We start from the raw sequence: 13,202 nt of genomic DNA on the forward strand, positions 1-13,202 counted from the left end.
TGTCAATGCCGATTGGGCCGTTTGTGCCAAGCCGATGCATCTCTACCTCAAACCAGACGCCCCACTTGCAATTATTGCGTTCTCCCAGACAAGGAACACAGAAGCAAAGTCTAAATAGGGGCCTCTAGCTAGATCATCAATCACGGGTGGGGGAAAAGAGGGTGGAGTTGGAGAGAGTTTTGCCAAGCCATGTCCCATACCATTCATTATGAATGGAAGGTCCCTATGGTCTGGGAGAATGGGGTGGGGCTGACTGCTATTACAATGAGCCTTACAATGAGCCTGCCCTCCTATGGTCATTGTAGTTATTGACCATGTTTTCTGCACTAAACTATATAGTTGGAAACTATAACTCTGTACTACATTGCACAGTTCAGGCTTGATCTCATTTATCTCAACAGAAACTGCACACCAAGCTCACAGAATTTAAAAAACTAAATGGAATTAAAATAGTTGAACTGTCGTCAGTCAATATAACAATTTCACTCAGCACGCACACAAATACACACACAGGGGTCAGACGGAAGGTTGGACTCACCTGGATCAGTGATTCGCTCAGCCTCCCCTCGTCCACCTCCAGCACAATGTCCCGGATCTCTTCATAAGGCAGCCGGAATGAGCCCAGGAAAATTGCTGTTGTGATAGAAATGGGAAGAGGGGAGTCATTTTCCTCCCTTTTTTTTATTAGACCGGCAGGTTCAAAAGAGAGCTTTCACCTTTCACAAGCCCAGATCAAACCTGACACTGGGAAAAGTAATACACTTTCAGCCCTTCAATGGGATTGTTTGTGTCCGTCTGACAAAAACATCCACATTTCCCAGTGACAATAGAAGCCAGTTGAAATAACACCAATTTCGGGCACCGATTACCAGATAATGACTTGATATGGCAATCCCCTAACCTTTGGTTAAATTGCAGATTCAACATAACACAAGGACAGAAACTCAAATAAGTAATGCCCTTGTAAATTGTGGGTGAGGGGTGGTCAAGAACCTCACTAGCCCTACTACATCTTAGCAAGGTTCTCAGCGAGAACAGCAGCTCTGAGAGTTACATGGAATGCGAGGAGACTGCTGAATCCTAGGCAGGCATTCTCAGCAGGAGCCCCAGTCTCCAGGGTGGGCCTGGAGGAGGCCCTCAGGGGGAATTTGGACCTGATGGCTGGTAGGCTGGTACACTGGGAGTCACCAGTGGAGGTCTGGTAATTAGTGTCTTCACAGCTGCTATAGCATGCCCACTCCATGCCAGTCCACTACCACTGTGTGTTCACATTAGATTCAAAAAAAGTTCATGTCCTCAACAAGCAATTCATTTAGCAGGTTCTCAAATTACGTTTTGTATTTTCAACTGTGGGAAGTTGAACAATTGCATGGGAGTATTTTTTAATTTTTCGATGGTGTTACATTTTAATTGGTGGAAGAGAAAGTTTCAGCTCATCTGTTGCATCATCAGCTATCTGACTTGCCTTTCAACAATTTCTAAATGGCAGATGCATATACTAATTTATTTCCAGTTCCAGTCTCACAGAGACATTTTATTTAATAATATATCTATCAACCACCACAAAAACCTTGAAGGGCTTTGAACAACGCTGAATACATTATATAAAGCTTGGCAAAGAGATCAGATTTGTATGAAGAGCGGAGGGAGGGAAAATAAAGAACCATTGAAAAAACAATAGTGAAGTCTGATCATTCGTCTTCTCTTTCGGCGTCTATAACGTTAAAGCACAGACTCAATAGAGGGAAATGAACTTGGCTCATGTCAAAACGGGTGGTAGAATTCCTTGTGGACAACCGTGGAAAATAACATAAAAAAATATGTCTGTTGTTCCATGTGTATTTAATGCTGATAGATCACTATGCACATCATCCTGGGAGGATGATGAGAAACCTGGAGGTAGATGGAGGTGGTTAGTGTTAGTCTGGGAGGATGATGAGAAACCTGGAGGTAGATGGGGGTGGTTAGTGTTAGTCTGGGAGGATGATGAGAAACCTGGAGGTAGATGGGGGTGGTTAGTGTTAGTCTGGGAGGATGATGAGAAACCTGGAGGTAGATGGAGGTGGTTAGTGTTAGTCTGGGAGGATGATGAGAAACCTGGAGGTAGATGGGGGTGGTTAGTGTTAGTCTGGGAGGATGATGAGAAACCTGGAGGTAGATGGGGGTGGTTAGTGTTAGTCTGGGAGGATGATGAGAAACCTGGAGGTAGATGGAGGTGGATAGTGTTAGTCTGGGAGGATGATGAGAAACCTGGAGGTAGATGGAGGTGGTTAGTGTTAGTCTGGGAGGATGATGAGAAACCTGGAGGTAGATAGAGGTGGTTAGTGTTAGTCTGGGAGGATGATGAGAAACCTGGAGGTAGATGGAGGTGGTTAGTGTTAGTCTGGGAGGATGATGAGAAACCTGGAGGTAGATGGAGGTGGTTAGTGTTAGTCTGGAAGGGTATTGAGAAACCTGGAGGTAGATGGAGGTGGTTAGTGTTAGTCAGAAACTTCTCACAGGACTTAATGGGCTTGAGTATAATTTCCCATCACAGTCATCATTTCCCAACTTCCATTCAATACATCAGTGTCCAGTCAATGTCCAGCTAGCAAAGAGGCATCACACCACCACTATTAGTTGAGTACATGAAGCAGAGGCATATTTCTGAGGGGATGAGTAGGCATGTTAGTGTGTAAGTATGCAGGTGAGTCAGTCAGCCACTCTAGAGTAGTCATGGTTTCCATTCCACTGTCACACACACACCTTTACACCCACTCCAGCAAGGCTCCCCGCCCCAACACCAACCGTCTATTATTACCCCGATGTAATCATCAATATGTCAATCACAAGAGAACAGTGATGATATGAAGCAATACTTGATACCGCACTGTCAACATGACTGGAATCAGAGTCAGAGAGTAGATGGAGATGGAGGGGGCAGTGTAGTTGCTATTTGTTGCTATTTCTGGGATTTTATCTCACCCTGTTTTGACATATGAGTTTAGCCCCTACTTGTGCCACCACCCCCTCAACAGCAGCCTGGAGATTTAAAGTATATTCCCTCCATGTTAACATACTTTGTTTTCAGATCCAGTAGAACCACAAACAGGGATAGACAAGGGAAGAGGTGGCGTTTATGTGACCTGCTATTTTAGCATTGAAAGCATGAATATGCCTGGGAGGGGACTGGGAGCTGTCAATGTGACAGAGGGTTCTCCTTGGTAATGCATAAGGCATCCATCGATAACTGATAACTGGCAAAATTCTAGCTATGCTACTATGAGAACTGGAATCCAAACTGAATATTGCTCCAATGCACTGATAAGTTAGTTAGGTCAAACAATAGAAAAACAAAGAGATATTCCGTTTGAATTCCAGGCAAGCTTTCTTCGTCATCGGATGCAGGAAGAAGTCTAGCAGGTCAGAGGTCAGAGGTGGAGAGAGAAACAGTGATGGTGTTGCTCACAGCATATGGTCCACACCTGCTGCAAGGGATAATCACAAAACAAACGCCCGGCGTTGTCTCTTGATCCTGTTCTGTGTTGATTTTACAAATGGTATCAGAGGGGGCTGGGACTTCATCCATCTGTAGCAGTGATGACCCCCAGCACATTGCCAAGAAAGCACTTACCCACAGCTCAGGTAAAACAATATTCCTGTTTGTGGGGTATGCAAATAGCCCTAAGAACATTAGTCATCATTAAGTGCCAAACAAAACAGCTTGACCGTCCTACAGTAAGCCCCATGTGCTAGATTTGTTATATGACACATACTCTGAATGTAATACATGTTTAGAAAACAGTCCCTCCAGGATTTCGCTGCATTTTTTGTGTGATCTCTATGGGCAAAAATGCTTGATTTTGCTACGGCAATTCTGACCAAAAAAAGGTTGTTCACGTGTGACTTGATTGAACAATTGTATGTGGTTAAATTGCAGTGATTGGTTGAAATTGCACACTTTTTGTAATGTGGAAATGGAATAGTTTTATGTGATAACAGTGCAGTGAAGGGTCAATCCTTCCCATAATATGCGGGGAATTCTGCAATCACAGAATTGTTCCATCCTGGAGGGACTGATAAAACATTGTGCCCTGAATGCAAAAAATGCTAGTAGGTGTTAACTGTCCTACAGTGCAACTGCCCTATATGCGGAGTTATATGGCACATGTACTCTGAATGTAACATGCATTTGTAAAACACACTGTGCCTAATTGAGCCCAGATTCTGGTAGCATATAGCCTCAAATTACGTTTTAAAAACTAGTTTTCACAATTCAATTGTACCATTCCTGGGACATAGTGACATTCTTCTCAGATGGACAAGCTTGGTAAAGGGGCAATGAGTACTTACACAAATTCTGTGCCGTCTTTGCGTCCAAGATTCGCAGCTCCTTCGCCTTTTTCTTGAATTGCGTCACCCTGGCGTCTGTCTCATCCACCTCATTTTTCACTGTAGAAGGAACAGAAGGGATGCATATTCAATTCTGAGGAACATAGCTGGTGTATGGAAAGTGTAGCAATGGCCTTGACCCATAAGAAATGATTAAATGTTTGTAGAAGTTTGTTATTTTCATAATATATATTATTCTGGTTTATTTAGAAATTGTACATTCACATTATGTTATGAGCACACTAGGAGACAATACACATTGGGAGCCTTACACATATGGAGAAACAAAGACAAAGTGGTATTTAAAAGGAGTATATGAGTGATGAAAGAGTTTTTAATCCAACACAGGAATACACTCATCCAACTGGGCTCTAAAGCCAATGGAAACCAAGCTTTACACTCTAAAAAGACCCTGCCAGGTAACATCTACACCATTTAGACGCCAGCAGCTAGGCCCTCCATATTAGTTTCTCACACATTCATGTATAATACTAATGTAAGCCCTGGTCTGCTGGAGCGAGCCTGCAGCAGCAGCTTGTGTGTGTGTGTGTGTGTGTGTGTGTGTGTGTGTGTGTGCGTGCGTGTTGTAAGATAGTTGACAAACACAGCTCCCCTTCCCCAAGGCTCGTTCTGTCAGCCTCCCAAAGCCAGGGAGATAATTGTGTTCCCAGCGTAATCCTGGAGAGAACCACACACTGCTGCTCCACTGAGCACACAGGCAGGCACACACCACACAGGCAGGCAACACAGGCAGGCAGGCATCACACAGGCAGGCAGCACAACAGGCAGGCAGGCAGCACCAAGGCAGGCAGGCAGCACACAGACAGGCAGGCAGCACACAGACAGGCAGCCTACGACTCAGGAGACCGGCCCTTATCTTAATGACAGTGTGTCAGGGAGATTCCGCATGGTATAGGTGACACTGTGTCAGCCAATCGTTCCTATTAAGTTTACCTCTACACACATAATAATTAAATAATAATAATTCTTATTTACATACACACATACAGGTACATATGCATACAAACTAGCAGGGCCCCTTTGTCTGGGAGCCACCCCTAGGGAGTGAGCATACAGTCTTTAAAACGGAAAGGAGGGAGGGAGAGAGAGAGAGATAAGGAAGGGAGGAAGGAAGGAATGTACAGTATACTCAGGTGGAGGCAGCAGAAGGAGAGAGGAAAACTCCTTGGTCACCCCCACCCCATCCACTCAAGATGGCTTATGGGAGTGGCAGCGCACTAATCATCACAACTCCTCTATTTATTTAAGCCCAAGGTGTGAGTCTCGCAGGAAATACCCAGAACAAACAACCAGATCCCCAGAAAGTATCTGCATTTTTGAAGAAACAAGAGGCAACAGCATCTCCTGAGCTGGTAGTGAGGGGAAGATGTTGCTTGAGGCACCCAACACAACCAGCCTCAGCCTCACTACCAGGCAGTTTGTCAACACAACACTTCAGGGAATATATTGTTTATACTTTACACTGTGCTGCTGGAATAGGGAGGGTGATTCAATAATATGATTTAACCCCTCAAAGCTAGTATAGAGTCAGAGCTCAGTTTTATCCTGAATTTTTAAGTGGGAATTTTGACATAGTGCTACTTTTATTTCATCACACTGTGGCAGAAATGTATTTTCTGAAAGCTCGCCATTACCTTGTAAATGATTATGTTTTTGGGGGTTATAATTCATCAAAAGTAGCGAAAGTTAAGACCTTGTCAGCTATACTCATTATTTGAACTGGTTAGCCAGCTAGCTGACGGTATGCCTGCCTTGCTAGGTTGACATTTACTGAATTTATTTTAAAATGGATTGGTTTATTGGTGTTAAAATAGAGGTATGCTATTTGAAGCAGCGGGCTGCTGTCGTCATGCAGAGGCTGTCATTTTGTGTCTATACTTCTTCATAATGACAGCAAGTCTGATATCGGACAACAATAAAATGTTCATGATGTTGCTAAGACAATTGTTTATATGATGTAAACCAGCCTTAATTCTAAAACGTCTTGTGGATAGATGCATAGGAGTGAAACAATGTTCTGAAAACCTACATACAGTAAGTGTTCAATAAGGACCAACCTACATGTGTTCAATGAACCTCTGAGCTGAAACAATGTATGATTGGCAGTTTAAGAAATTAATAACTGGTACATGGTTGTAGAAAACTGTAAACAACTGTTTTATCCAATTCAGACTTCCATGTGAAAAAAAGGATATATGTTGTGAAACTGTAATCCGAGGAGATGAATTTACGAGGCCTTTAATTTTTACAGGGCTGTGAAAAGATCTTGTTTCATTGCATTTCATGGTGAATTATTTTCTGTATCCACTTTTCTCTCCGCATCATGTGGATACAGCCTATTATTCAAAACGCTCAGATTAGGTGAAGTGCCCCATGACAAGTCCCCTGGCGATGACATTACGGACCCATAAGTCCCCAGGTCAAGTGCAGTGAGACGGTTGGATGAGCTTTGTTCATGGGCCAAGAGCTTCTCACGGAGACCAAGCCTCAGACAAAGTAACTAGAGGCCCAGAGAAAATAAAACATCAGGAATCACTGATCTCCCCACAGGGAGGTCTATGTTTTTTTGCAGGCAGTAAGTGGAACAACGACGGGCCATATCGGGGCCATGGACCCCCCCACACACACACCTTGTGCAAACTGGATCTTCCACATGGGTACCTCACACTCTCTGTGGGACGCTGTTGAAACATTCGCCAGCGCCTCAGCTGTCCTCACCCTCAGCTGTCCTCTAAAAGAGACACATTAGATTTTTTTATATATATATTTTTTACATTTAGCAAACACTCATATCCAGAGCAATTTACAGGAGAAATTATGGAATTATTAAGTGCCTTGCTCAAGGGTACATCAAGAGGTGTTTCACCAAGTCGGCTCGGGGATTCAAACTAGCAACCTTTCGGTTACTGGCCTAACATTCCTAACCCCTAGGTGACCTACAGCCCCATTCCAATATGATATTGTCCCATTGTCCTGCTGGGCTCGGGTTAGAAGCAGCAGCAGCGGAATAGGTTAGAGAGAGGGATGGTGATTGCTCATATCTAGCTCAACGATATGCAACTTTGATGGGGGTGGGGAAACTCATGAGGGGCCGCAGTGGCTCATGGATCTGGGTACCCACATCCATACATCAACAAGTGTCTGCTAAAATGTAACTTAATTCTATTTTTACACTTAGCGCGCTGCAAGTCACGTCTCTCCCGTCTCCTCATTGCATTTTAGGAGCATATACCCACATGGGTGATTGAAATATGAACTGAGGTGAACACTCCAGTCCAGTTGTTGGTGATAATGCACCTTAAAGTTGGTTGACAACTGACATATAAAGTACACAGAAGAAGTAGTCATAGTCGTAGAAGAAGACTACTACTACTGAAGGAGAGATTACTAGAAAATAACTAGGTGTCCCCTTCTATCTGTGGATTAAATGTCAGAGTAGAGAACACACGATTTTGTGTGACTCAAAATGGATCGAAATTCTACAAAGATCCAGAAAAAAAGGACCTTGTGCAAAACCTTTTTTATTTTATTGGTCTGTGGGCCAACAAAACGGGCGGGGGCTACCAGTTGCCCATCCCTGATCTAGCTGCTATCTGCTAGTATACATGCTCACTGATTCAATTCTGCCACACGCCGCATGTTTCCTCATATCTCCATGTGTGGACTAATGGGGCCTGGAAGGGGAAAATCACATACTGCTGCCAGTTTATTCAGTGTCCAGTGTGGACAGGATAACTACATGTGGCCATTTCAAAGCAACGGGAAAACGGACCAAAAAACACTTATACTAGTCATCAGCCTCGTTTCCATCCTAACCAAAGGTTTGCAAATAAATAGAGTTATGCTATTGCCAAGTAAAACCTTAACCGCTCAACCTCCCCTTGAGGCTATGGCTTGACAGTTGATAAAACCACTTGCCAGCACCAAACGTGTTTTACTGACTGCCCAGTGGCTAAAATGTAAGACTCCAACAACAAGCGCCATCCCTCTCTTAGAGCCCTTTATTTGTTAATACAATCTTCCATGAATCCATTTATGAGAGAGCAGTTTGTGGTGGGTAGAGGAAGGGGGTGAAATTGGCAGCCAGCAGGTTTCCTGGAGCTGTTGGGCACAATGAAAGCATGGGGCCCATTTCTCGTCAGGATGTATCATTCCTATGACAGGCTGTCAGGCCCGACACATGGCAATAATGCAATCTTAATCACAAATTAACAGCGAGAGCCTGTGGTAATTGTTTTCATTGGCGAACCAAAAGTAGCACTTAGCGTCTATGCGAGAGCTATCGATGAGATCAGGAGGTAGGTCCATTTGGACAGGAATGAGCAGGGTGGGAGCATGTTGCGTTCCTCAGGGCACGTGGTAAACCCAGCTAGACAGCAGCTGGGCCTCGCATAGCGAAAAGCCTTTCACTGAAACAACCAATAGTGATGGCTCGTTAAGTTTTTATTGAGAACTCCGATCACACACAGATAAGTTCAATTTGAGTAAGACATGCTGAGTACATGTAGGACACAAATAACACTAAAATATGAATGACTTCTGTAGAGCATCATGTCAGTTAATATTCACAGAAAAAAATGTGCATTGTTTAAAGCAAGGCCAGATGGAGCACTTGGGAAAAGGAGGTTTCTGATTCATCTTGACCATGTCAGTCAGACTACAAGAATGTGTCAGTGTAATATAACCAGAGAGATTTTCACAATGCTTTGTCGGAACGGCATATCAAGGGAGGGAAACACATAGGAGACTGGTACCGAAAAACAGAAAGACGTTTCCAAATGACTGTTAAACAATAACACTGAAGTTATTTGGTTGCCAAGATAATCATATGCATGTCAGGCCCAGCCCAGGATAATAGTTACACTTCATTACCAGAGGAAGGGGAGTATGACAGCTTATTAAGGCCAGAGGAGCCAACCATAGAATTAAGGATTTTATTGAAAAAAAAAAATAGATAAACTACACAAGCAATATAAACTGATTTGGACAGTTTAAGATGGCTTGGCGTCTGTGTGAGCCTTGAATGTGAGTTTTGGACGTTGGTAAGCTCTGGAGAGATCCTGATAACCAGAGTTCTTCCACACTTGGCCGTTCGCTGTGTTGACTGGGCCGCAATCATTTTGCTGGTAGTCTTCCATGAGATATCTCCCTAAAGACCAGCCAGAAGGGCCCGGGGCATTAGAAAGCTAAACACTACCACATGTTAACTTCCGGAGACAGAGACTGGTCCGACAAAGCGCAGCCACCACTAGACAACAAACCACCAGACAACACCGAGCGATGGGAGGCCTTTTCGAAAGTAGAAACTGAAGAAAGCATTGATGACAGGTCCTGTACAGATGTATTTAAGGGCAGGCTGACGTAGAGTGAACCAGACAATGTGGAGTCTGGATGTCCAGTAGGCAATTTATTCCCCACTGAATGTGCAATCTGCCTGCAAACATGTGTTCCGTCCTCCATCTCTCTGACTCACGCTGGGGATTGAGCCACCAGAGCTGCCAGCCCCTCTAAAGGAGATGGATTCTGAGGGGCAGAGGCATAGGGTTCTGCCGATGCCTGCTTCAGCTGCAGCTCACACATCTAGATGTGCAATACTCAAACATTTTAACGGAATTGGAAAAATACCGATTTATTTCCAAGGATATTGGTTCTTTGGGATGCAGCTGGTTTCTCTAAAGGGAGACTTTGGATATACACTATATATACACAGAAGTATGTGGACACCCCTTCAAATTTGTGAATTTGCCAATTTCACCCACAACCGTTGCTGACAGGAGTATAAAATTGAGTCCACAGCCATGCAATCTTCATAGACAAACATTGGCAGTAGAATGACCTTACTGAAGAGCTCACCTTTCCAACAAGTCAGTTTGTCAAATGTCTGCTCTGCTAGAGCTGCTCCGGTTAACTGTAAGTGTTGTTATTGTGAAGTGGAAACGTCTAGGAGCAACAATGGCTCAGCCGCAAAGTGGTAGGCCACACAAGCTCACAGAACAGAACTGCTAAGGAACCACTGCCTCAAGCAATGTCAGCAATGTCAGCACAATAACTGTTCATCGGGAGCTTCATGAAATGGGTTTCCATGGCCTTGCAGCCACACACAAGCCTAAGATCACCATGCACAATGCCAAGGGTCGGCTGAAGTGGTGTAAAGTTCACCACCATTGGAGGCTGGAGCAGTGGAAACAAGTTCTCTGGAGTGATGAACCATGCCTCACCATCTTGGCAGTCTGATGGACAAATTTGGGTTTGGTGGATGCCAGGAGAACACTACCTGCCCCAATGCATAGTGAAACTGTAAAGTTTGGTGGAGGAGGAATAATGGTCTGGGGCTGTTTTTCATGGTTCGGTTTAGGCCCTTTAGTTCGAGTGAAGGGAAATCTTAACGCTACAGCATACAATGACATTCTAGACGATTATGTGCTTCTAACTTTTTGGCAACAGTTTGGGGAAGGCCCTTTCCTGTTTCAGCATGACAATGCCCCAGTGCACAAAGTGAGGTCCATAGAGAAATTGATTTTGAGATCAGTGTGAAAGAACTTGATTGTCTTGCACAGAGTCCTGACTTCAACCCCATCGAAAACCTTTGGGATGAATTGGAAAGCTGCGAGCCAGGACTAATCGCCCAACATCAGTGTCCCGACCTCACTAATGCTCTTGGGAATGAATGGAAGCAGCAGAAATGTTCAAACATCTAGTGGAAAGCCTTCCCAGACGAGTGGAGGCTGTTATAGCAGAAAAGGGGGGCCCAACTCCATTATAATGCTGAATAATTTAGAATTAGATGTTCAACGAGCAGGTGTCCACATACTTTTGGCCATGTAGTGTAGGACGATTGCTTGATTTTGCATCTAGCCCAGCCAACAAGGCTGTTATAGGGAATAGACAGGGATGTGTTTTGGCAGTGTAAGAGTAATAACAGACAGTGTAATTGTCTGTGTCAAGCAGTTGACATCTGCTTTTAAGCGTACATTCTCTGTTAGACGTGTAATGGAATACAACAATAGCTAACTACATAGCCATGTAGGAAAACATTTTATGATGTTTGTGTGTACACAATGTTTTTCTTTCAAAATAAGAGATCATGTGGTCAAATTGGCTTGTTTTTCCTGTGTCATTGAGAAGAGTAACAGTTATTTCCTGTTAGGTACCCAGAGTGCATCTCAAACATATGACAGAGTCATGTTCCAGGGGCTGTTACCTTTGAAGCACTGTATCTCCTTCGATGTCACCCCCAAAAACACATGTGATATCCGACCCTGAAGACCAGGGTCAACGGACGAGCACGAGAACTCCCAAAATAGAGAGCAGAACTTAAGGTTAGAAAACACCATTTGACCAGCGAATTCCAGCTGTGTCCAATTTCTCCCATTGATTAGGGCTAAACAGAGGTCTCTCTCTCAACCCCAAAGCCAATTTACTGTTGGGATATAAACCCTCTCTTTCCACTCCTCCCTCAATCTATGATCTCAAAAGCGTGCTCCCACTCTCAAAAAGGCAATACTTTTCTTTCACTCGGGAACCCTGAAATTGTTTCTTTTTCTTCTTCTTTTTTTAAGGCTAGCGAACCATCATTGATCAGATAAGGCCAGTCAAGAATGAAAAAGTGCACAAATTGAATCTGAGGGCAGCATAACAAACAGTCCGGGAGCAAGATAAGTGCTTAATGTACATTCCACATTTGGAAACAGTGGAGGATTTTTGATGACGTGGTCTGGAAATTAGTGTCTGCAACAGCCGTCCATCAGACCCAATCCATTATCTGAAGCGATTTGGGCGATCAGCTCCTTAGAGAAGCATCTCATTTGTTGATGTTAAGAGATGTAGGTACTAAATACCTGTCTATCGGACTGAATAGGTACTCGCTCTGAGAGTTAGTTAAGCCATTTGGATAACATCTTCCTTGTTGCCCAGGCTTGACCTTCACACAGTGGGAACATTTCGGACAGACCACTCTCACCACTCCACAACCCAAGGTGAGGCAATTAGAACCGAGCTGCAGCTGGGGGAAGAGGTTGTACTCTCATCCATGCAATCATCATCATGTCTAATGATAACAGGGAGTTGGGGAAGTGGCTGGTAATGATAATGATGGAAATCATGGTGTGTGTGTGTGTGTGTGTGTGTGTGTGTGTGTGTGTGTGTGTGTGTGTGTGTGTGTGTGTGTGTGTGTGTGTGTGTGTGTGTGTGTGTGTGTGTGTGTGTGTGTGTGTGTGTGTGTGTGTGTGTGTGTGTGTGTGTGTGTGTGTGTGTGTTTACATGCCTGACTGTCCACATGAGTGTTCAATTCAACTGTCCCTCTCACACTCTCCGAAGGTCACCTGTCTTTCCCCTCAGCAGCTGGTTCTAGTCAGTCCAGGGCTAACTGAAGACTGAGATGAAGGAGGCATTGGGAGGAGAGATGAATCTCCCAGGGTGATATAATGACCCATGGCACATTAATGGCTTCAGTATGAAGGTAAGAGGAGAGGAGTGGAGAGGCCCAGCCTTGAGTCACACAGCTGGGCCTGGAGTCACACAGCTGGGCCTGGAGTCACACAGCTGGGCCTGGAGACACACAGCTGGGCCTGGAGACACACAGCTGGGCCTGGAGACACACAGCTGGGCCTGGAGACACACAGCTGGGCCTGGAGACACACAGCTGGGCCTGGAGACACACAGCTGGGCCTGGAGACACACGGCTGGGCCTGGAGACACACGGCTGGGCCTGGAGACACACGGCTGGGCCTGGAGACACACGGCTGGGCCTGGAGACACACGGCTGGGTCTGGAGACACACGGCTGGGTCTGGAGACACACAGCTGGGCCTG

The 13,202-nt window shown here is 44.7% G+C and overlaps 1 protein-coding gene across 1 annotated transcript in view; it reads right to left on the reverse strand.

Moving 5' to 3' along the window:
• Window positions 1-13,202, reverse strand: part of diaph2 (diaphanous-related formin 2) — a 732,655-nt gene that overhangs the window by 336,425 nt on the left and 383,028 nt on the right. Inside the window, 2 exon segments of the mRNA XM_046295877.1 lie at window positions 539-633; window positions 4,333-4,431. Coding sequence (XP_046151833.1) covers window positions 539-633; window positions 4,333-4,431 — 194 coding nt within the window.

The sequence above is a fragment of the Oncorhynchus gorbuscha genome, linkage group LG13 (assembly GCF_021184085.1).
Source record: "Oncorhynchus gorbuscha isolate QuinsamMale2020 ecotype Even-year linkage group LG13, OgorEven_v1.0, whole genome shotgun sequence".
In the NCBI taxonomy this organism is placed as follows: Eukaryota; Metazoa; Chordata; class Actinopteri; order Salmoniformes; family Salmonidae; genus Oncorhynchus; species Oncorhynchus gorbuscha.